This window comes from Talpa europaea (assembly GCF_964194135.1).
Source record: "Talpa europaea genome assembly, chromosome: 1".
NCBI lineage: Eukaryota > Metazoa > Chordata > Mammalia > Eulipotyphla > Talpidae > Talpa > Talpa europaea.
The window spans coordinates 2,551,891-2,573,452 of NC_140073.1; the positions used below are offsets into that span (position 1 = coordinate 2,551,891).

General features: G+C 64.1%; 1 protein-coding gene across 1 annotated transcript in view; it reads right to left on the reverse strand.

Moving 5' to 3' along the window:
- Positions 1–4,731: 4,731 nt before the first annotated feature.
- LRP5 (LDL receptor related protein 5) overlaps positions 4,732–21,562 on the reverse strand; it is a gene marked incomplete at both ends in the record, with an annotated part of 73,873 nt that continues 57,042 nt past the window's right edge. Inside the window, 10 exons of the mRNA XM_084243271.1 lie at positions 4,732–4,993; positions 6,647–6,744; positions 9,689–9,828; positions 10,650–10,886; positions 12,287–12,397; positions 14,373–14,609; positions 15,945–16,070; positions 17,601–17,810; positions 18,011–18,201; positions 18,670–18,878. Coding sequence (XP_084099397.1) covers positions 4,732–4,993; positions 6,647–6,744; positions 9,689–9,828; positions 10,650–10,886; positions 12,287–12,397; positions 14,373–14,609; positions 15,945–16,070; positions 17,601–17,810; positions 18,011–18,201; positions 18,670–18,878 — 1,821 coding nt within the window. The remainder of the gene's footprint in view (positions 4,994–6,646; positions 6,745–9,688; positions 9,829–10,649; positions 10,887–12,286; positions 12,398–14,372; positions 14,610–15,944; positions 16,071–17,600; positions 17,811–18,010; positions 18,202–18,669; positions 18,879–21,562) is intronic.

The window sequence follows — 21,562 nt, forward strand, 5'->3', positions numbered from 1 at the left end:
ATGGTCATTGCTTGTTATGTAGATCACCTCCCTGATGGTGATAGGCTGAGCCCATGAGCAAGCTGATTTCATTGATATTCATTCCTGTGCTTTTGGAAAACATATATATACTGGTCACAAATTTAGAGAAAATTACACTCAGATTTTCACTCTTGAAGTGTGTCTGTTTGTCATTTCTTTTGCCGACGCCCTGACCACCCTGCACGCTTCTCTCAACCCTGAGGTGGCCTCATCGTCTACTGCTGTGCTGGTCCACGGCACACTCCTACCTTTGCACCACGCAGCTGGCCTGAACGCCTCCCCCTCACTGACTTGGGGGAGAATGGAACCCCTCTGGGGTGGGTCCAGCCCAGGACATGGGGAGCCAGGTCTGCATTGCCCCACACCCTGAACCCCCTTCAGCAGTGCCTGAGCCTGGAGGCAGACCCTCTGTGCTGGTAGCTGCATAACTCTACTATCATCCCATTCTGCAGGCTAGTTCACTGAGGCTCCAGAAAGAATTCAGACACCATTTGTGGCCCACAGAGGCTGAGTGACCTTGGCTGGGTGATCTTAGCCTCCGATTTTCCAGTTCTTATCTGTAAACTACTGGTGATAATATTTGCCAATCTGTGCCCATGGCCTGAAGGGTGCACCCAGGGCAAATGCAGATGTCCCTCACATTGAACCTGCTGATCAGAGAGGCCAGGAGCCTTGCCTGAGGTCACACAGCCAGAGAGCACAGCTGGGACTGAAACCCAGGTTAGGGAAAAGGTTGGGAGAGGAAAGCACAGAAGCTTGATGAGGGAAGAATATCCCTTGGGTGAGGGGCAAGGGTCATCACAGACCTGGGGGCAGAGAAGGGGAGAGGCCTTTGTAGAACCAGCTAAAGAAGGGTATTTGCTCAGACTCGAGAACCAGGAAAAACTTACTGGTCGGAGAAGGGTGTGATCAGGGCTGGCCATACTTAGAAAAGACAGATTGGAACAAGGGCAGCACAGGCCCAGAAGGGCAGGCCCCAGGGGCTGGACCAAGGAGCACTGGAGACACGGCAGGGAACTCGGCCAGATGGGTGCCTGAGCGGAAGGCTGGGCGTGGGCCGGAGAAGGCAGCCAAGACGGGGACCTGCCCTCCTGGGAACCTGGGGAGGGCCCAGTCACCCACCCATCTGTGCATCCCTTTACTCATTCATCATCAAAAGACTTGCCAGTACCTGCTTCAGGCGCCTCCATCCCAGACTTTGAGGTGGACTGTAATTAAGTGATATAATGTAGTACCTCGCCCAATATAAGTGGGCCCCCATAATCTCCAATTATAAGGAGCTCCTAAACTAGCCTGAAGGGTTGAAGTCAGGGAGGACTTTTGAGAGGAGGAGGCATCTGAGCCGTGCCCCTCTCTCAGGAGCCGTAGGGTGCTACAGACAGGCTTTGGGCAGGAACGTGATTCAGAAACATTACCTTGGCCTCGCCATCCTAAAACGTCTAGATTTCACAGATCATCACCCGCTTCTCTCCTTGAGTCCTTTTGTGGTCTAATTTCTAATGTTTCAATTTCAACCCATCTACACCTAAAAAAGAAATCTTATGTGAGTGTCTTCAGATAGGCTCAACAGGAGTGAGGAAAGCATCATGAACACCCATCACCCAGCTATTATTTCTTAACTTTTGGGAACAGAGCTGCCAACTGTTAATTCTATCGAGTAATGATTTTATTTTAATACCATTTACCATTTCCGTGATTTCACAGAAGAGGACATTTTAGCACACTCTCAGCAAAAACTAGCTCAGGATCAAGAAAAAGACTTTAAATTGAGTAAGTTTGACTAAAGAAACTTCCTTTTGGGGTGTCGCCAGTGCTCAGTCCTGCTCCGAGGTCTGGGTGGGGTCTCCCTGGCCGAAGACCGGGGTGGCTGGAGAGAAGGGCCAGAGAAGGGGCTCTGGTGGGCGATGCAGGGGCGACAGTTTTGACCAGGGACACGGGGCTAGTCTTTCTCTCTTCCTTCTCTCCACTGCACTAAGATTCCACCCGGCTTGGGAGGAGGCAAGTGTTTCCCTTCCCATCAAAAGGGCCCCTGCAGAAAGAGGAGCCCCCGAGTCACCAGCAGTCAGGGCTACCTTCCAGCTATAAAAAGGCTCCTGGGCGGAGGGAAAGAGATGTGTGCAAGGGCCTCTGGGAGAGGACCTCAGGGGAGGAGCCAGGGAGGAAGGGGTCTTCCTGGAGCCCAGCCCACGAGGGTGTGGTCTTTAGGGGGTCCCAATGCTGTGAGGTTCCAGCTGAGAGGCTCTGGAGAACTCTGAAGGGGCCAGGTGGGACCCCAGGCCCACCCAGTTTCCCGACTGCCCAGGTTTCGTGGAGACAGAACCTCAAACGTCCCGGTTGGTCCCACTGCATCTTGTCTGGCCGTGGAGAAGAGCAGGCAACACTGCAGGGGTGAGAGGGTTTGGAGGGAAGGTGGCTACCTCGATGAGCACCCAATTAGCCAGTTAGTCATGTTTTTTGGATACTTGAACAAATTGATGAAAAAAATCTGGTCTTCACTCTCTCCCAAGCCTTGGTTCCCTCAGCTACAGGTGGAGGACTCCGTCCATCTAGCTGGCCATCATGGCGTTCACACGAAATAAGCTGCCTTTATTTAACTCTGTGACTTAAAACACAGCTCGGACCTCGCCTCCTCCAGGAAGCCCTCCCTGCCATCCCATCTGATCCCCTCTCTGGGCTGCTGGATAACTCAACACTACACTGTCCCCATGGCTCTGAAAACTGTCCGCCTCCACCACTGGATATGAAGCGCCTTCGAAGGAGAGGCCGCACCACCTGACCTCTGGGACCTCCCACTGTGACTCCAGCACAGGGCTCTGCTCCCAGTGGGTGCTTACATTGTGGGCTGTGGGCTGGCCTCGAGTCCCCCTAGCTGACCATCTGGCAGGAAGGAGTCCAGCAGGGTAGCCTCTGGCTACCAGGTGGTCCCCCGGCCATGGGACAGTGCTATCGGGGGCATGTCCAGGATGGGGGGTGACAACCCTCCCCCGACCCATGGCTGACGGACAGCCAGTGGCCAGGCTGCTCTTTCAGTTCCCTGGCCTGACACCTTCTGTCTGGGAGGAGGAGGGATCTCCCTGGGGAACCCCCATGATGCGTGGCTGGAAAGGCAGGAGAGTGACCAGGGCAGTCAGGACAGTTTCTAGTCAGCAAAGGCCCTCTCGCCCCACTGCCCGGGTTGGGACGGACGCCTGTATTATCACCTTGGGGCACTGCCCTGGAACCCCACCTGAAAGTGGGGGAATCCTCAGTGCTTAGAGGGGCAGGGGACCCTGCCTGAGGCCTGAGAGCTCAGGTGCACCCACCAGCTCTGCCTGTCCAGAGTGGTGGGGCCGTGGGCGGGTACAGAGCCTCTCTGAGCCTTCGCAGGTCACAGCCACCTCTGCCAGGACCTGCTCCCAGCCGGCCCCAAGGGGCGTGGCTCCCTGTCTGGGGGAGGCCTTAGTAGCCCCAGGCGGGACGCACCCTTCCTTAACAGACTGACCACCCGAGTGTGCAGAAGAGGCTGATCCCACCCCAGTGTCCACCAGGGTCCTCTCAGGGGGCTCAGGCCAGCTCCCCGGCTCATTGTGGCTTGGCACTAAGGGCAGGTCACCCGTCTCCAGCATGTACCAGCCATGGAGAGAGCAGAGGTGACTGAAGGTCTGTCACAGGAGACCAGGCCTGGCAGGCTTGTGCCCTGACGTCTGGGCTTGGCTTGGCTTGGGCCCCTGGCAGGGCAGACGTGCACGACAGCCTTCCCCCCAACCTCCTCAGCACCAGGCCACGGACCCCAGGGCGCTGTGCTCTGGGGCTCTCCACCTGGAGGCCGCCGGCCTGCCAGGAGCCCTTGTTCCAGGTCTTTGCATTTCGATGGTCAGGGGAAGTGTGCACCCCGCACCCCACGATGTAGTTCTCCTCCAGCCCCACCCTGACTTCCAGATCAGGGTCAGGCCCTTGGGGTTGCAGGGCTCCTCCCACCCCTCCCCATGTGGTCCTCCCCACCCGAGACTTGGCCTGGTGAGGGAGCGCAGCCCCGCCCCTCGCTGGCTCACTCCACCTCCTTCCAGACTGGGCACCCGGGGTGCAGGGAGGCCTCATCTACCGGTCTCCAGCCCCTTCTGGGGGGCTGAGGCCTACCTGGAACAGATACAGCAGGGCCCGGAGGGCTGGGGCTCCCCACCGCCCGGGGCGAGTGCACCCCACAGCCCCCTCCACTGGGGCCACATGGATGGTGGGTCCTGGAGGGTCCCCGGCCCCTAGTGCCCTCTCCATGGGCAGCAGCACTCTGGCTGGCACGCGGGTCGTGACCTCAGGGGGGAGCCCAGGTCAAGAAGCTGTAGGCCCAGGAGGAGAGTGAAAATGTGGGGCCTCTTTCTCAAACGTTATTTAGACCTTGAGGAGGGCGCGGCCAGGCCCAGCGAGGGGGTGACATCCGGCGGCACCCGGCGGGCTGGCGCCAGCTCCGACAGTGCCCGAGGGCCGCGCCTGGGGCACGCGGCTCGGACGCACGCAGGGCACGCAGGAACGGCAGTGACGTTTACAAAAATTAAGTTTATAAATATTTTCTCCTATACAAAGTTTCCCCGGCCCCGCCCACCCCGCGACTGTTCACATTCCTCATGGTTTTAAAATCCCAACTCTATTTATTTTTTAAATCATAAAATATATTTTTTTCTTTGTTCATATTTAAAACTATTTACAGGGGCGCAGAGGCCGGGAGGCCCGGCGAGGTCAGGACGAGTCCGTGCAGGGGGACGGCGGGGGCGGGAAGAGGTGGAAGTAGCTCCTCTCCGTGGCGGGCGACGGGGGGCAGCTGTCCTCGGCCGACAGGTACTGGCTGTGGGGCGTGGGCGGGGGCGGGTAGGGGTCCGAGTCGGAGTTCAAGTCCAGGTAGTACTTGCTGGCCTTCCAGCGGCTGGCGCTGTAGTCGCTGTCGCCCACGTCCGTGCTGCAGGGCGTGGTTGGGGGCGCTGCGCCTCGGAGGATGTAGGGCCTGAGGTGTGGAGAGCGGAGAGGACCTCAGTTCGGGGCAGTGGGCGCGAGGAGGGGTGGGACCGTGAGCAAGCCCTAGTGCGGAAGAGCAGGCCCGCCCTGACTCGGGGTGGGAGGCCCCCAGTCGAGTGGCCCCGAGGGCCAGTCCCGCCAGTCCGGCCTCTAACATGGGTGGATGCAGGGCCGAGAAGCCCAGGCCCCGGCCAGCACTGCGATCCCGGGCCAGGGGGCCTCTGGCCGATCTGGTCGACTTGGGCCACTTACTGAGCCTCACTGGGCTCCCGTCTCGCTGGTCAAATGGAGGCAATGAAATGGGTGCCCTGTGCCCAAGGACTTACGGGCATCCAGTGAGATCCCGCAGAGGAAGTGCTAGAAGCAGCGCCCAACACCCCGCAGTGCCAGACAGTGCTGGACAGTGCTGGACAGTGCTGGACAGTGACTCCTCATCACATCATCACAAGTGCCGGGGCCCAAAGGGCCCCATTGGAGCTAACGCAACCTGACCCGGAAGTTTCTCCAGGATCCCCTCTGGGAGCTCAGGATAGGGCGTGTTCAGGGCCCCGGCTGGGTCAGCACGGGTGGGCAGGCGGAACCAGTACCAGGGGGCAGAGAGAGGCCAAGGACACACCCCAGGGGCCTGGGAGCAAGAATGGGCCCCTGCAGACGGAAGGAACGAGCCGGGGTGGAGCAGAGCCTGAGGAGCCTGCCTGCTCCAGCCCCGGACAGCAGCTCGGGAGCACGGCAGTCTCCCAGGGCAGCAGCGCAGTAAAGAGGTGAGCCTCTCCAGAGGGTGCAGAGCTCCCCACCCCTCCCCAACACCCCCCCTCCCCTGCAGCCCCTGAGCCCGGAGTTCTGGGAAGCGGCCACCAGATGGCGGCTCCTCCACGCGAGGCTCGGAGCCAGGCCCTGAGGACCGCCCCAGCTCTGGCATCCCCGGGGCGGGAGGCAGGGCCCAGGCCGTGCACCTGTGAGGGGCTATTGGCTGAGGCCGCGGGCTGGTGGGCCACCCCAGCTTCTGACTGGGACACTGGGGCCCTACTTCTCTACATTCTCAAGTGTCCCCCCAGTGAGACCCCCGCTCCCAGCATGGACAGTAACTGGTGGGGGTGTGCTGAGCCGGCGTGGGCCCAGGCTCAGACGGGATGCCCCCTAAGCATGGACCAGCGCTCACGGGGTTTGGATGTGCTCCTTAAGAGACCCGAGGAGCGAGAGATCGTCTTGGCCAGGGTCTCACAGCCAACGGTGGGTCCCCTGGGTGGACTCCAGTCTCCCCAGAGAGCGGGAGAGGGGTTGCTTGCCGCTCCCCAGAACTGACCTGTGGGCGGACGGGGCCTGGCTAAGCCTGGGCAGGAAGCTCGCGATGGTAGCGTTTAAGGCCGCATGTGCCTGAGCACGTCCCAGCTTACAAAACCACCCGCGGACGGCTCCCGAGCCTGCCCAGAAGGCGGGGTCCGGCTGGCTGCTGAGCCCCACGGGCAGGCTGGGTGTGCTGCTCGGGGAGGCAGCCCCATGGCCAGGCAGGCGAGCATGGCAGGCAGGGCTGGGCCAGCGCCTGGCACCAGCGCCAGGCCCCCCCCACCCCGGGCTTCCTCTCTCAGACAGCGGGGCAGGCCGCCCTGGAGGCCAGATGGGGACTGAGACGGGGATTCCATACCTGTGGGGTCTGGCCGGGGCGGGAATGTTTGAGGAGTAGAACTTGTCCACGTTGTAACAGGAGGGGTCGGTGGCGGGGGATGGCGGCGGGTTCAGGATCTGCGGAAAGCCAAGCAAAGTCAGGCCGACGGGCTGTGCCCCTGCCACCCCTCCCTGCCCGGCAGGGGTGTCCACTGGGCTAAGGGGGCCCCACACCCCACCGTCCCCTTGTCCATGGTGGGAAGCAGCAGCTGTCACGCCCTGCAGGCCGTGGGGGGTTCCTGCCAGGGTCCCAAGGACCTGCCTGCTGACCGGCTGTGACCCCAGGCCACCCAGGGCTGTGCCCAGACGCCCGGCCTGGACTCACGGGCGGCCCCACCCAGAGCGGGCGCTGTCCCTGCAGGCCCGGACCTGTCCGCCTGGAGCCTCGCAGGCTGCTCTGGGATGGCGCCCGTGGCCCTTTGGACCGTGACATGCCAGCTCCTCCCGCGCGGGGCGAAGTCCTAACTCCCTCGCGCACTCCTCACACCCCGCCGGGCAGCCCTGTTCCCCGCCCGAGCTCAAGGACACACAGGGCACCACCCCAAGGAGGTGGCCCTCACCGCCGTCACAGCAAGGGGGTGGCCCTCACAGCCGTCACAGCAAGTGGGACGGTGTCGCCCCAAAGCTGTGGGGGCCGACACACACCTCCACGGGCCGACGCCCCACCAGCGCAGGACGCCCCAGAGGGGGACGGACGAGGACCTGGGGCCCAGGGACCACCCAGGCCTGCGCCCCCCAGCCCTGCCCTGCCCGCCAGGAGCATGCGGGTCCCTGCAGCTGTGGGGGGACAGAGCTGGCCCCTGGGTGGGCTCACATCACCCGCGAGGAAGCCTCTCTGAGCACAGCCCTTCCCGTCCCGCTGGCCCAACACCCCACGCCCCCAGGCAGGGGACAAAGACCTGGGGGGGGAAATGTCTCAACACCGGTGCCGGCAAAGGGCTGGTCTCTAGATTTATCTACATCTCTGTGTGGAAGCCTTTCAAGAAAGAGAAACACCAACCACAGGACCTAGGGGGCCCCTCCCGAGAAACGCCACCCCGGGCCGCTGCCACCTGTGGGAAGAGAAATACAAGCACGATGGGGGATGTCCCCAGACGCCGTTTTTGCCGCGACCTAGACCCAAGGGGGGCACGTGGAAGACGGGCCATCGGGGTGGGGCCGCCGGTGGAAGAGGACTGTCCCGGGCGGGCAGGACGGCAGCCGGGGGCACGGGGGCGCCGCAGGCAGCACTGCTCCTGCCAGCAGAATGGCCACAGGAGGGGGCGAGGCAGCCCCCCAAGCACAACCAACCCGGGGAAGGGGCGAGGCAAGGTGAGGCCCAGGGGACCCCACTGCCTACCAACGAGGGGGCCACACCCAATTGTGGCTCCTTGACAATAAAACGGGGTGACAGGAGGCCTCCGCCTCAGGCCAGGTTAACGTGGCACACGGCACCCCCACGTCACGCCATCCACACGGCACAGCAGCCCCGTCACAGAATTCACGTGCCTTGCAGCGTTCACGCCCCGTGTCCTCCATCATTCCAGGCGCCACACCTCTCGCTCGTCCACCTCGCCCCTCATCCGCATCCCTTGCGCCCCCTGAGTCCACTGGCTGCAGCAGAAGAGCTCAGAGACCCAGCTTTTGCTTGTCAGGGGCGAGGCGCGGTCAGCGGCCACCGCTGGGCCTGGCAGGACACAGGAACGGCTGGTGCCCCGTTAAGGGGGCCCCTGTGCTTGCCGGGAGAGCGGGGGCCGCGGGCCTGTGGCCGCCAAGGGACAGCCCCAGCGACGCACAAGCAGCTCCCAGGAGCGCCTGGGGGTCCTGTTGACGTGGGTGGCGGCCTCTTCGCTGCACGTTCTCTGGAGCCTCTTGAAATCGGAGCGGGAACGTATGTTATGGACACAGTCTTTTAGGTAACTTAAAAACAGCGGCTCCGCGGAGGTTTGGGGGACATGAGGAAAATGTTCTAAAATTAGCCGCAGCGATGACTGCACCCCCTGGGCATACGCGGAGGCCCCTGGGCACACGTGTGGTACGCGCAACGGCTGCCTGGCGGGCGCCACTCCAGCTGTCTGGGAAGAGCCCCAGCCCTCAGGGGCACACGGGCGCAGGGAAGGGGGTCCTGAGCCTCCTGGGGTGTGTGGGGGGCCACAGGTGCTGTGCTGGGGGCGGCGTGGCCTGGCGGGTCAAGGCGGGGGGACAGGAAGCCGGGCTCTGGACCCCACCGTCAGCCCCCGCAGCCTCCCACAGACGCGGTGACGCCCTGCGAGCGGGCGATAATGCCCTCTGTGGCCTGCTCCTCCAGGGCCTGCGCGATAAGGGGACACCACCCCACGGTGGACACCCGGAGGGCGGAGGGCCCGGCGCGCGGGGCGGGGCTCGCTGGAAGCCAGAGGAAGCTGAGGGGCCGCCTGGGCTCAGGGACGTGCCGACGGCAGGCAGCTGGGGGGTGAAGCATGAAGTCCGTCACGGCTGCTCTCAGACTCAGACACAGACTCCCGGGGGGCAGCAAGCTCACCCCTGCCGGAGGCTACACTCCCGGAGGTGGGGTATCTCCCCAGCCTGCCGTGCGGAGGCCCCCGCAAGCTCCTGCAGCAGAGTCGGATGCCAGGGCGCAGGCTTCGCCCCCATACTCTCACTCCAGCCTGGGGCTCAGTTAGAACGAGCCCGTCACCCCACTCGGGCTGCCAGAGGCTCCAGGGAGCGCTCTGGCCGTGGAAGTCACCCAAGAGCCCGTCCTCCCGGCAGGTCTTGGTGGGAAGAGGGGTGCTCTGGTGTGCTGGCGGGACCCACAGGCGGGGGCTGAGCACCCCGTGCAGATGGGCGCTGCTGAGACCACCACTGGACACGCGCACCCACGCTGGGAGGTGGGGCGGGGCGCGCCCTCCACCCTTGAGGTTTTATGGGGTTTCCAGACTGTCCACAGTAAACACTCGCGAGGAGCACGGTTTTCAGACACCGTGACAGAGAAAATGGACGCCTGGGCCGACGCGCCGCGGCGGCCGACTCTGCAGGTCCCAGGCCGCTCCCCCCCACTCACCGGCGGGTACAGCGTGGCCTTGGTGCTGGACGAGCTGCTGGAGGAGGCCCCCGTCACGTGGTTCCGGTCGTAGAGGGGCACCCCGCCCCGGCCCCCCATCAGGCTCACGGAGCTCATCATGGACTTGCTGCACGAGATGCCTGCCGGGGAGGGGCGGGAGGTGAGGACCCCCAGGCCTGGGGTGACCCCTAGGCTCCTGCCGCCCGAGAGGGCGAGCCCCACAGGAGGCGGAGCCCGGAGACCCCTGCCCACCCTCGGGTGTGTCTCAGGTGTCAAGTGGGCGTTTCAGCTGCTGGATCTGCTGTGAGAGCGAAACACCACCCCCTCAGCTCCCCGGAAACCCCTGACCTCCCCACTCCCCCAAGGGGAAGCAGGTCACGTCTACACAGACATCAGGGTCCCCACAGGGCTGCTGTTGGCAGGGGGGCGGGGGATCCCCAAGGGGGCCCAGAGGTGTGCGGGCATCATAACCCAGGGACCCTCCTGAGGCTCAGCGCCCACAGCCCTGTCTTCTCGGTACCCTGCGACGTGGCTCAGCTGCTGACATGGCCCGGGCACCCACACATGTGCCGTGGGGGCCGCTGCTCCTGGCAGGCCACCCCACAGGAATCGCAACTGCCCAGCCACAGTCCGGGCTGCGCTAGGGACAGAGCTGCCGTCTGCCCAGCAGCGCTCAGCCGCAGCCCCACGTCCATTCCCAGGAAAACCGCGGGTCCGGCTGAAAGGGCCGTCCCCGGACCTCGCGAGGAAAGCACAGGTGGGGCTGTGTGGCCTCCGCACGCAGGACTCTGAGGCCCAGGGCAGGCTCAGAGGGAAACCCTGGTGCTGTGATCCGCTGGCCACGTTTGCCGAGTGCACCGACAAGGAGGCGGCCGGTCCCAGGCGGCCCATCCACTGGCCACCGCCCAGGCCCGCGCCCCGCACCTCCGCCCGGGGCCTTTGCGCGGCTGCGGCTCCTCACCTGTGAAGGGACCGTGCTGAGCGCCGCCAGGGGCTATGAAGTTGAGGGGCACGTGGGGGGTCCCGCTGACATACTCGTGCGGGAAGGGCCCGCTGGCCCCCGAGTAGCGCTGACACACCACGCGCTGGCAGACGAAGTAGACGCCGCCCATGACAAAGAGCGACAGGATGATGCCGACGACCGGCCCGATGGCGCTGCTGTGCACCGGCAAGTCGTCCGAGGGCGGCTTGGTGATTTCTGCAGGGCCGGGGAAGCCATGGTTGACGTCAAGGCGAAGGGCAGCCCCCCGGTGGGACCGTCCCTCCACCCTGCAGGGGCTGGTTCTGCCCAAATGGAGCCCGCTGACGGGGGCGGAAGCAGGGCATGCTGGGCTGCGGCGCCCGCTCCTCTGCCTGGCTCAGCCCCGTCTACTGCCCGATGGCCCCTCGGCAGGGACGCCCCCACAGCAGCCCCACATTCATCTCCTTGTGTCCGGGGCTCTCAAGCCCGAGTAACCCCCCGCCGACCCCCTGAGCAGGGTCGGGGGCCTGGAGCTGGCACAAGGAGTGACTCCGGGCCCCGGGCCAGGCAGGTAGATGGGGTTTCAGAGCCCAACGTGCAGTAGACTCTGCCCCCATACAGGGGCTGGGCAGACTGGACACGTGGGGGTACAGGCCTCTACCAGGCCCCTGTCTGCCTGTGGCAGAGGCCAGGACCCCTGAAGGGCTCAAAGTGGGGCCACCACATGAGCAGCAGCAAGTGGCAGGGCCAGGCCTTGGGGACTCAGGCAGAAAAAAGCCAGGAGCGGCTCAGGCAGGTGCTGTCCCGTGCACCCAGGGGGCCGCCGCGTGGCCTGGCTTGGGGCCACCGGCCGGGTGGGGCGCTCCTCAGGTTCCCACCACTGTCAAAGCCACAGGGCCTTGGAGAGTGTGTCCCAGGAATGAAAGAGCACCCCCTCTCCCATCTGGTGGTCCCCTCCTGCCAGCCAAACACCCCAAGGCAGGGAACTGCCGGCTGGACGATGGATGAACATCCCCGGCTACTGGGCTCACAGTCACTCTGAAAGCCGAGGGCAGGCGCTGTGGGAGTGGACACATGCCCAGCAGAGGAGCCCTCTGCAGTAAACAGAGTGACCATGTCCAGACAGGCAGACACAGCCCTACGTCCTGTCAGGGATTCCAACCCCTGTCCTGTTTGAATCAGGGACAACCTTTCAAGAGCCACCACCTGCAGGAAGCCTTCCCAGACTGCCCTGGCCTGACTGCCCTGGCCTCACAGCCTCTGGCCAGTCTCCTTGCCTGTGTCCCTTGGGGGACTGTGGCACTGTGTGTGCACATGTGTGTGTGTTGCCTGCACACACATCATATCTTTTCAGCCAGACAGCAGGATGCCTGGGAATGGACTCCCCCCACAGCCTTCAGGAGTCATCCTGAAAGAAGCTGCTGGGTGAGGCCCCGGGCAGATGCAGCCACTGGACAACCAGGTTGACCTGCCAGCCCCACTCCCTTCAGCCTGCCTCTATGCTTCTGTCCCAGCCAGGATGCCCCATGGCTTAAGTCTCCCCCTCCCCTTCCCAGCTCAGCCTCACAGCTGCCTCCACCTCCAGGAGGGCTTCCCTGCCTCCCCCCACCTCCCCAGTCCCCAAAAAATGGCCTCACCACACATGAGTTCGTCAGAGCCGTCCATGCAGTCAGGGAAGGCATCGCACTGCTGCTTGATGAGGACACACTGGCCGCTGGCACAGCGGAACTGGTTGGGCAGGCAGATGGCTGGGGGCGGGGCGTTGCATTCAGAGAGGTTGAAGGGTCCAACGTGGCAGGGAGCACGTGTGGACCAGGGCCCCTACCCCGCTACCCAAGATCCCACAACAGAGGTCTGACTTCCAAATGCAGAGTGGACAAATGGGACCCTTCTGAACATCCGATCGGGGTGTGGGCACCCCTAATCCACTGTCACCCTCCATGTCCCTGTTCCCAGACTGCAGTGGTGGATACAGCTGATGGGAAGAGCGCTCCCCCAGGCTACAGAGGCAGGGGAGAGCCAACCCCAACTCCCACACCCCGTTGTGGAAAGTGGGCGAGGCGGCGCTCTGAGGGCAGAGGGGAGCAGAGTTCAACCAGGAAGGCAGTGGCAGCCCATGCCAGAGACCAACACAGGTGCCACCTTTTGGGTAGAAGGAAAGGAAGGGCCGGGTGGCGGCTGCTGCTGACATCTCACTCCTCCAATGCTTACAGCTACATTCCCACCCAGAGGCGGCTGCCTGCGGGGTTCAACGCCTAGAGCTTACTCGCTTTCTAGACCCATGCCAGTCCTGCCACGGGTGCCCTGCTCTGGGGACCAGAGACAAAGGGACCTGTCCCTGCAGTGGTGGGAAAACCTGGTAGAAACTGAACAGACCTGCTGGAAGCTTCTGGGAGGGTGGAGCCCAGAGCCCGCAATGGGCTCTGGGGAAGCCAGGGGGAGAGGAGGCTTCCAATTGGGCCTCCTGCCCCCCTCAGAGGTGGTTAAAATAATGAGTGCTGAGGCCAAGACAAGTGGCGGGCTCAGCAGGGTTCCTGTAAAGCAGGAGAGAGCAGGCACACGGGCTCTGGGGGTGCAGGTTTCTGCGACAGTTGCTTAACTAACTCTGCTGTCTGAGCAGAGGCCGCCACAGGCAGCAGGAAGCTGAGTGGGGCTGCGCGGCCATGAAGCTACAAAAGCTGGCGGCTGCTGCTGTGGCCCTCAGGCTGCGGTTTGCCAGTCCTTGGTCTCCGGCCACCACCTAATTCCGAGTGTGTGAGCTGCAGATACTTAGCAGCTGTGACTTCACAGAGCGAGCAGGGGAACAAGCCCTGAGCATCCATCTTCCAGAAACGGCTGCAGGCCACCCAGCGGGACGGTGGATGGTAACTCCATGGCCCGGGAACTGTCCGAGGACCGGACCGGGCAGCGGTGAGGGAAGAGCAAGAGGGGCTCGGGGCAGCCGGGGCCAGTGCTGACAGGCAGCGGAGCCACCCAGCAGGCGGCTGAGGAAAGGAAGACTCAGAGGGGCCCGAGCGGTGCCGCCGTCAGGGTTTAAAGCAGGACCCCGCGGGTGAGAGGGCCTGGAGAAGCGGGTCTCGCGCCTGGCCCCGGGGGACGCCTGCCCCTGACATGGGGAGGCAGCGAGACGGACCGCCCGCGCCCAGCCGCGCCGCCCGGCGGGTGGCAGCTTTCCTCGAGGGCCTGAACTCCAGCTTTCCTTCCCAGGCGAGAAAAGCCCGGTGGTTGCCTCGCTGGGCGAAGATTTTACACGGACTCTAGGCCCTTGTACCCCGGCTGAGCCTAAACCCCAACTTCTGCTTCGGGCGGGCAGCCAAAGGCCTCCCCCAGGCCCAGAAGGCCCCCTGGGCGGTGGGGGCGGGTCTGGGGCGTGGCCTAGAGGGGGCGGGGTCACGAGGGCGGCCCTGGGCGTGGTCTAGAGGGGCGGGCCCAGGAGGAGCGGCTCAGGAGGGGTGGTCCTGGGCGTGGCCTAGAGGGGGCGGGCTTACGAAGAGCGGCCCTGGGCGTGGCCTGGGGGGCGGGTCCATGAGGGGCGGCCCTGGGCGTGGCCTAGAGGGGGCAGGTCCAGGCCATGCCCTGGGGCAGACCTGGGGCGTGGCCTAGGGGGCGGGGTCACCAGGGGTCCTGGGCGTGGCCTAGAGGGGGCGGGCCCTGGAGGTGCGGGCAGGGGCGAGGCCGAAGGGGCGCGGCCAGGGCTGGTCCCGGGGCGGGTCCAGGCCTCACCGTCGCAGTCCGCCTCATCCGAGCGGTCCTGGCAGTCCGCCTCCCCGTCGCAGCGCAGACGCAGGTCCACGCACTGGCCTCGCGCGCAGGGGAACTGGGCGGCCGAGCACACGGGGCAGCCCTCCTCGTCGCTCTGGTCATCGCATTCCGGGAAACCGTCGCAGCGCCAGGCCCCGGGGATGCAGTCGATCTCGCCCGTGGCACAGGCGAACTGGTCCGGCGAGCACGTGGGAGGCTCTGGGGAGGACGCAACCCCATCACAGGCCGCCCCCTCCCAGCAAAACTAGGTGGTGCTGGTCTGGGCTTCAAAGCAGGAGCGCCCCAATGCCGGGGTGCTGCATCCCCGGGCTCCAGCGTCCTGTCCACTGCCCGCCCCCGCCCAGCCCGGGGGCAGGTGGGGCAACAAATGCCGGCTGTAGGAAGGCGCAGGCTTATCTGTGGGCCTTGTCTACCGTGGAGGGAAAGGGGCAGGTTGGGGACCGGAGCTGTAGGCGGCAGGCGCCAGCCCAAATAGAGCAGGAGCCCGGGGGCTGGAACCTGGTCCTGACTGCTGGAAATGGGGCACTCACCCTCCTTTGGGCCTGGTCTCACATGCGCCCCAAGGACGCTGGGACAGGCCTCTGGGGAGCCCCACTGCCCCAGAGCGTTTCTGCTCCCAGTGGGAGTGTCAGAAAGCAGGGAGTCAGCACCCAGGCGTGCTACACGTGGCTGGCGGGAGCAGTAGGGGGAGGATGCGGGGCGGCTAGCACACCCACGGCATGGTGGGCTGGCAGTGGACCTGGCATGCTGCTGAGGAAAGGTGGGGGCAGAGGACCGCACAGGGAAGGAGGTCGTGAGCTGGGAGGGCGAGGGGCTGGGCCTCTGAAGCCGCCCCCGACAGGTGACATGGCGAGGCCGTTCCATCCCTTGGAGTCAGCTCCCCCGGGGAATGGATTGTCCTGGGGGCCGGGAGCGTGGGCACCAGCAGAGAGAAGCCAGAGCAGCCCCTCGCCTGGGCTGCCCGCTATCCCAGAGCCACCAGCGCCACCCCCCAGAAGTAACCGAGGCGGCCTGCAGGGGGAGCTGCCGGGCCATCAGCCCAGACCCCCTGCTAACGCTGAACAAGTGTCTCCATCACACCTGACACCTGACTAAAGAGGGCGCTCATTTCCCCCCACGAGGATGCCTGTTAGCCTCTGGATGTCTGGGCGTCATGTGCCCCCATAACCGCACTCACACCCAGCTGAACAGCGACAGGGACAGGACATCAGCCTGGAGTTGGGCAAAACCACCTAAGACAAAGGCTGAAGACCTCACGTCACGGATCGCAAGGGAGCGCACACGGCAGTCACTCGCCCAGGAGAAGCCGAACCTCAACACCTGTTCTAAACGCACGTGGCTCTCACACCATCACGGGCGCGGAGAACAGTCCCCAGACAGGGGACAGTTTGCGCTAGGAAAGGCAGTGCGAGCGCAGAGCAAGGTGCTCTGGAGACCGGAAGCCACAGACACTGGCTCTGAAAGGACGCCGGGCGGGCAGAGAATCACGTCCCTGTCCAGGGGCCTGACGGGCCGTGCGGAGAGCACACCTACCACCGCAGGTCAGCAGGTTCTGCAGAAGCACGAGGTGGACCGGGCACGAGCACCTGGGTGTCCCGTCGCCCTTGGCGATGCAGATGTGGGAGCAGCCACCATTGTCCCGGGCACAGGGGTGAGCCGCTATGGAGACAAAAGAGGGAGCGGGTCAGGTTCTACCTCCCACCTCAGGCTGCTGCCCCGAGGCGGAGGTGGCAGGAACAAGGGCCAGGCCAGAGTGGACTCCTGTGGGCTGGGCCCTAAGCACCTCCGACGTAAGCCCCAGGTAACCTCCAGGTGTTTCCGCTGACGCTGCACTTGGCACGTGAGAAAACAGGCTGAACTCGCTGATGGGATCATCTCAACGTCACACCCCGCCCTGCCCACAGCTGTCACTGCACTGCCTGCCTGTCTGTCCCTCATGCCGGAGGGGGGCCCCAGAACACGTGTGTCCACATGCTGATGCCTGGAATTGGGGAATGTGGCCTTAACTGGAAAAAGGGGTCTTTGCAAGTGTAATCACGTTAGGGATCTTGAGATGAAGTCATTCTGGATTCTCTGAGTGGGTCCTAAAGCCAACGACAAGTGTCCAAAGGACGCGGGGAGACGGTGGGATGGCAGCGGCGCCAGAAAGCAGAGGGGCCCAGAACGGAGCCCACCCTGGGCCCCCGCGCCCCTGGAGGGAGCACAGCCCTGCAGACTCCTTGACTCCAGCTCACGGCCGAGAGCCACGAGCACCTTACGGTTGCGCCAAGCCTCCTGCTCACGGTGATTTGAGAAGCAGCTGCAGGAAAATGACACACAGGAGCTGAGACCCCAGACCGCGCGGGGGACCGAGAAAGGCCTGCTCACGCAGCTGAAGCGCGAACTGAGACCTCGACGCAGGAGGACAGGTGCTCCCAGGCACAGTCGTCCCTCTCCCCCCAGCCCTTGGCTGCCCCCAGCCTGTGGTAGGCAGAGCCTCAGGTGCCCCCCGACTTCCCAACCTGACCCCCCGTACAATGGACGAGCTGGGCTATCGTGCTTTTGTTACTGACCCAGCAAAAGGGGTTTTGCAGATGTAATCCAGGCTGCTTATCAGCTGCCTGGGAGGGGACCTGAGGGACACCGTCTAACGTGGGGCCATTCTAACCACGGACCCCAGAAAGGAGAGTGGGGTCTCCACTCAGTAGGAGGGCACGTCGGAGAGATCAGGATTGGCTGCTGGACGGTGGAGCCACAGGCTGGGACCCACAGGCCTCCAGGAGCTGAGAGTGGTGCTGGCCGAGAACCAGAGAGACAACCGGCCACGGTCCTGTAAGCACCCCCAACCGGATGAGGAGGAAACGCTCCTTCCAGAGTCCCCCCGCCCCAAAGAGCACAGTGCGGGGGACACCAGGACTCTGGAGCAGGAACTAGGCCCTGCTCCTCTGCACATCTGTCCTAAGCCTCGGGGTTGTGCTGTTTACTCCACAGCAGCAGAAACAGCAACGAGGCTCTGGGGGCTGCACACCTCCCTGACCTCAGCACTGGCCCCCTTGGGTGACGTTCAGTGTTCAGCTGAGCCCCCGAGGGATCAGGGGGACTCCCGCATTGGCCTGGCCCTTCCCTAAGGGGCCCGGTTAAGGAGTCACTGTGCTCTGCCCAGATGCCCACCCCCAGCGCCCCGGCCCCCGCGGCTGCTGCCCCACGTACAGAACTCCTCCAGGCTGACGTCCTCCACGGCGTGGATGCCGGTCAGGTGGGCAACGCGGCCCTGGACCCGGGTCCGCTGGTCCCCAGTGGTCTTCTCCACCCGCTCGATCATCTGCTGCTGGCGGTCCACCCAGTACAGGTGCTTGCCCAGCACGGTCAGGCCCACGGGCTGCACGATGCTGGCATCCTGCAGGGTCAGGCGGTTGGCCCCTACAAGCAGGATAGGGGCCCTGAGTGGCGGTTGCTCCCCCACGCTTGGACCGGGAGGACAGGGGCTGCCAGGGGCTGCCAGGGGGTCTGACAGTTGTGCCAGCGGCCAGCGCTGTCCCCAACAAGGAGGCCCAGGCATCTCCGGAGGTCAGGCCTGGGGCCACCGAGGACCCCATTCCCGGGGAGGGCCCGGAGCACACCTGACAGGTCACAGCTTTCAATGCGTTTCAGGTCTGCGTCCACCCAGAAGAGCTTGCCCAGCGCGTTGTCCACGGTGAGGGCCACGGGGCGAATGAGGCCGGTGGTGAAGAGGACCTCCCGCTCGGTGCCATCCAGTGCCGCGCGCTCGATTTTGGCCGCGCGCTCCTGCATGTTGGTGAAGTACAGGTACCTGCGGGAGCCAGAGCTGCGGTCGGGGCGGGGCCGCCTTCTCCGGGGCAGCAAGATCAGCCCCTGGCCCTGTGAGCATCTGGGGGCTTGGTAAGTCACTGGTCCCAACGTGCTAGTCCTCAGGGCTCCCCTCTGGGCTAGCAGCTCGCACTCTGCACTGGTGAAGGGTGTGGCCCCCCAAATGCAATTCTAAGCAAACCTCAGAACCTCAGAGCGGGACCCCACTTGGAGACGGGCTATGCCGAGAAAGGGATTTCTGCGTTCAAGTCTGATGCAGACGGCACAAGACCTGAGTCAGAACTCACACCCCCGTGTCTCTCCCCAGCCCGCCGCGCCCACCGCCCTCAGCACCCCGCTTCTGTTCAGGCCTCCCCAGGCTGTGAACAAGCCGGTGTGTCCCAGCCGCCCTGGCGGACTTCTGACTGGGGGACACAGCCACGCGCCCCCCAGCCGCGCCCGCGCCACGCACCCCCGCTCGGCGTTGACGGCGAGGGCCCTCGGCTTGTCCCGGTCCCCGCGCAGCACCACGCCCATGGCGTCCCCGCTCAGCCGGTGCACGTTGATGGTGTTGGTGGCCTCGCACGTCCAGAACAGCGTCCGGCTGTAGATGTCGATGCTGAGGTCGTGGGGCTGCCTGTCGGGGTTCTGGTTCTGGCCCGGCGACGTCAGCACAAAGGGCTGCAACACGGAGGGCGGCGTTGGGCTAGGACGCCGCGTCCAGACCGACCCCAGCCCCACCGGCCTCTCCTTTCAGTCCAGCTCCCACCGCACGCCCTCGGCGACACCGGAGTGGCGCCAAGCGGAGGCGCCCGCCCCCTGGCGTGGATGCCGGGGGACGCAGCAGCCAGCACCGTGGAGGCTCCCATGTTCCCTGGGCCAATCCCCCAATACCCCCAGGAACGGCCCTCCGCGGAACAGGCACCCCGGATCCCGGCCCTTCTCAAGAGAGCTTTTCTCTCATTTTCGTGGACTCAATCTGTGAATTAGCACACTCAAGTCTTATCTTTTAAACACAGAGTGCCAGCCAGGACAACAGGTTCCCAGAGTAGAGAGAATCCCTCACCACCCCCTTCCCCTGGGGAAAGAGGCCAGGTGGGGGCGGGGCCCGGTGAGGGGCAGGGCCAGCTGAGGGGGCGGGGCTACCCACAGCGTGTCTTGGGAACCCCTGGACCAGCTGCATCTCTTAGCACCCACTGTCCCTCTACACGCTCTGCGGGTATCCCCCACCACACCCCCTGAAGCTCCCCAGAGCTCTGCCTGGCACTATGCCATCCCCTGCAGCTCAGGGTCAAGTCCTGACGTTCGGAGCCACCAGAGAAGCCCTCAGAGGGATGAGTTTCGTGAATGACCAGGGGCCTCATCTTCACACACAACAGAAGCTGATTCCCCGGTGGGCCCAGTCCCCAGGGCTCCCCCGGAAGGCCTGGCCAGGAGCAGAGGTCCCGGGCTCCCGAGCCGCTCCAACAGTTTGGAGAAAAAGCCCTTCTTTAAGGAGGATTTTGGGATCACAGGTGTGGCTGACCTCACCATATGCTTTTCAGCAGGTAATAAAACAAGCAGCCCCCAGCAGGTGAGAGGGAACTGCAGCCAACAAGCAGCCCCTCCCCAGGCCCAGCCTCTGCAGCTCAGCTGGTGAGGACGCCCCTGGCACACAGAGCAGCCTCTAGCCTGGCCCTGCAGTACCATCACCCACCGAGGCTGGGAGCCAAGTGCCCACTTTCCCGGAACTCACCCAGCGCTATGGCTAGGACCACGCCCCATGATGCCCCGTGACGGCCGGAGCGAAGGGAGATTCCAGCTGGATCCCCAGGGAGGGCGGGTCTGTGGGAACCAGACTTTGGGGCACAATCATCAGGACCTCCAGCTGGGAGGCACAGCTGCCACAAGCCTCCCCAGGCAGACAAAATCGACAGGTCAGCGAGTTTTCTGCACCCCAACACTGATTTCATTGCACAGAACCACACTCAGGCCGAGAAGCTTCTCGGTTAGTGCCAGCAGATGAGGCCACGGCAGTGGGATGCACTGTTGTGGACGCCACGCATGCAGGGTGGACGCCACACGTGCAGGGCCGGGTAGGTGACTACACCCGACCCTGGCTCCAGCAGGGACGTCCCTGGAGGCTGCTGAGATGAGTCAGATGTGAAAGGGCAGGACCCTACAACCAGATGAGCCCCCAGGGAGACAAACTCAGAGAGGCCTGTCACCTGGGGACAGAGCTGCAACCAGGGAACACGGCTAGTCTGGGGACAGCGGTGGAGGTGGTGCTGCGTGAGGATACTGGGGCCATGCCTGGAAAGGGCTAACAAGGTGGTGCAGCTCATGTCTGTCCATTGACCACAAGGAAAACCAACTCAGTCCCGCAGGTGCCTCAAAGGGCACCCGTGGGGGTGGGCGAGGGTACCCCAATAAGGGACCACAGTCGCCAGCCAGGGGCTCCGCCTGAGCCGCAGGGGGCGAAGCACATGTTTTTTGCATCATGCAGCAAATCCGGAGCTGTTCCACCAGACTTGTTCTTCAAAGTCTTTCTCTGCTTTTGCCTGCACCCCATGAAAGAATCCTCTGCAAGGAGACTTGAAGGCAATTTGCGCCCAGTAACTTTCCCAGCAGGGGAGCCGCAGCCGTCAATTAACACTTCTCCAGCTCCAAGGGACTGTCACCTGCACAGAGCCCTCCCTCCACCCGCCAGGCTGCTCCTGCAGAGGCTGTCACAGCGCCGCCTGCACAGGCCCCACTCAGGGCTCAGAGCTGCTGTGCGGGCACCGGCATCGCCCACAACCTCCACAATCAGCACTTCCCCTTGTGGGCCGCGACAGAATCAAGCCCCACCAGGAGGACGCCAGGGCGCAAAGGCGGTCACCACCCCTCGGGGCTCCTCTCAGGCTGGACAAGGCATCCAAACACACCTGACGAGTTGAAAAGGGGCAGAGTTTACGTGGTGGTAAATTCTGGATAACGGGACAGACCGGGGGGCTACCCAGTGCTTCGGGCCCTGGGATGTCCAAGGGGGCTCTGTGGACAGACACGGGGGGGTGACCTCACCCTAACCCCAAGAGCTGCAATGGGATTCTCAGAGAGGACATGTCCACTGACAAACTGCGCCTGGGTGAGACCCCAAACTACGTTCTTCTCGATCATGAAAAGGGGGTGTGGCGGTGCCTCCAGGCCCTCCCTGCTCAGCTTGAACCCCTGCCCTCTCCAAGGAAGGAGAACCGGCCTCCGCACTCACGGGGCCTCTGCTGGCCCCTGGGGCCCCGAGGAGAAAGGCCTGCTCTGGCCCAGGCAGCACAGCCGTGTGACCTGCAGGGAGACGACCCCGCATCCCCCACTATGCCACCGACTGCAATGCCCGCTGGACTGAGAGC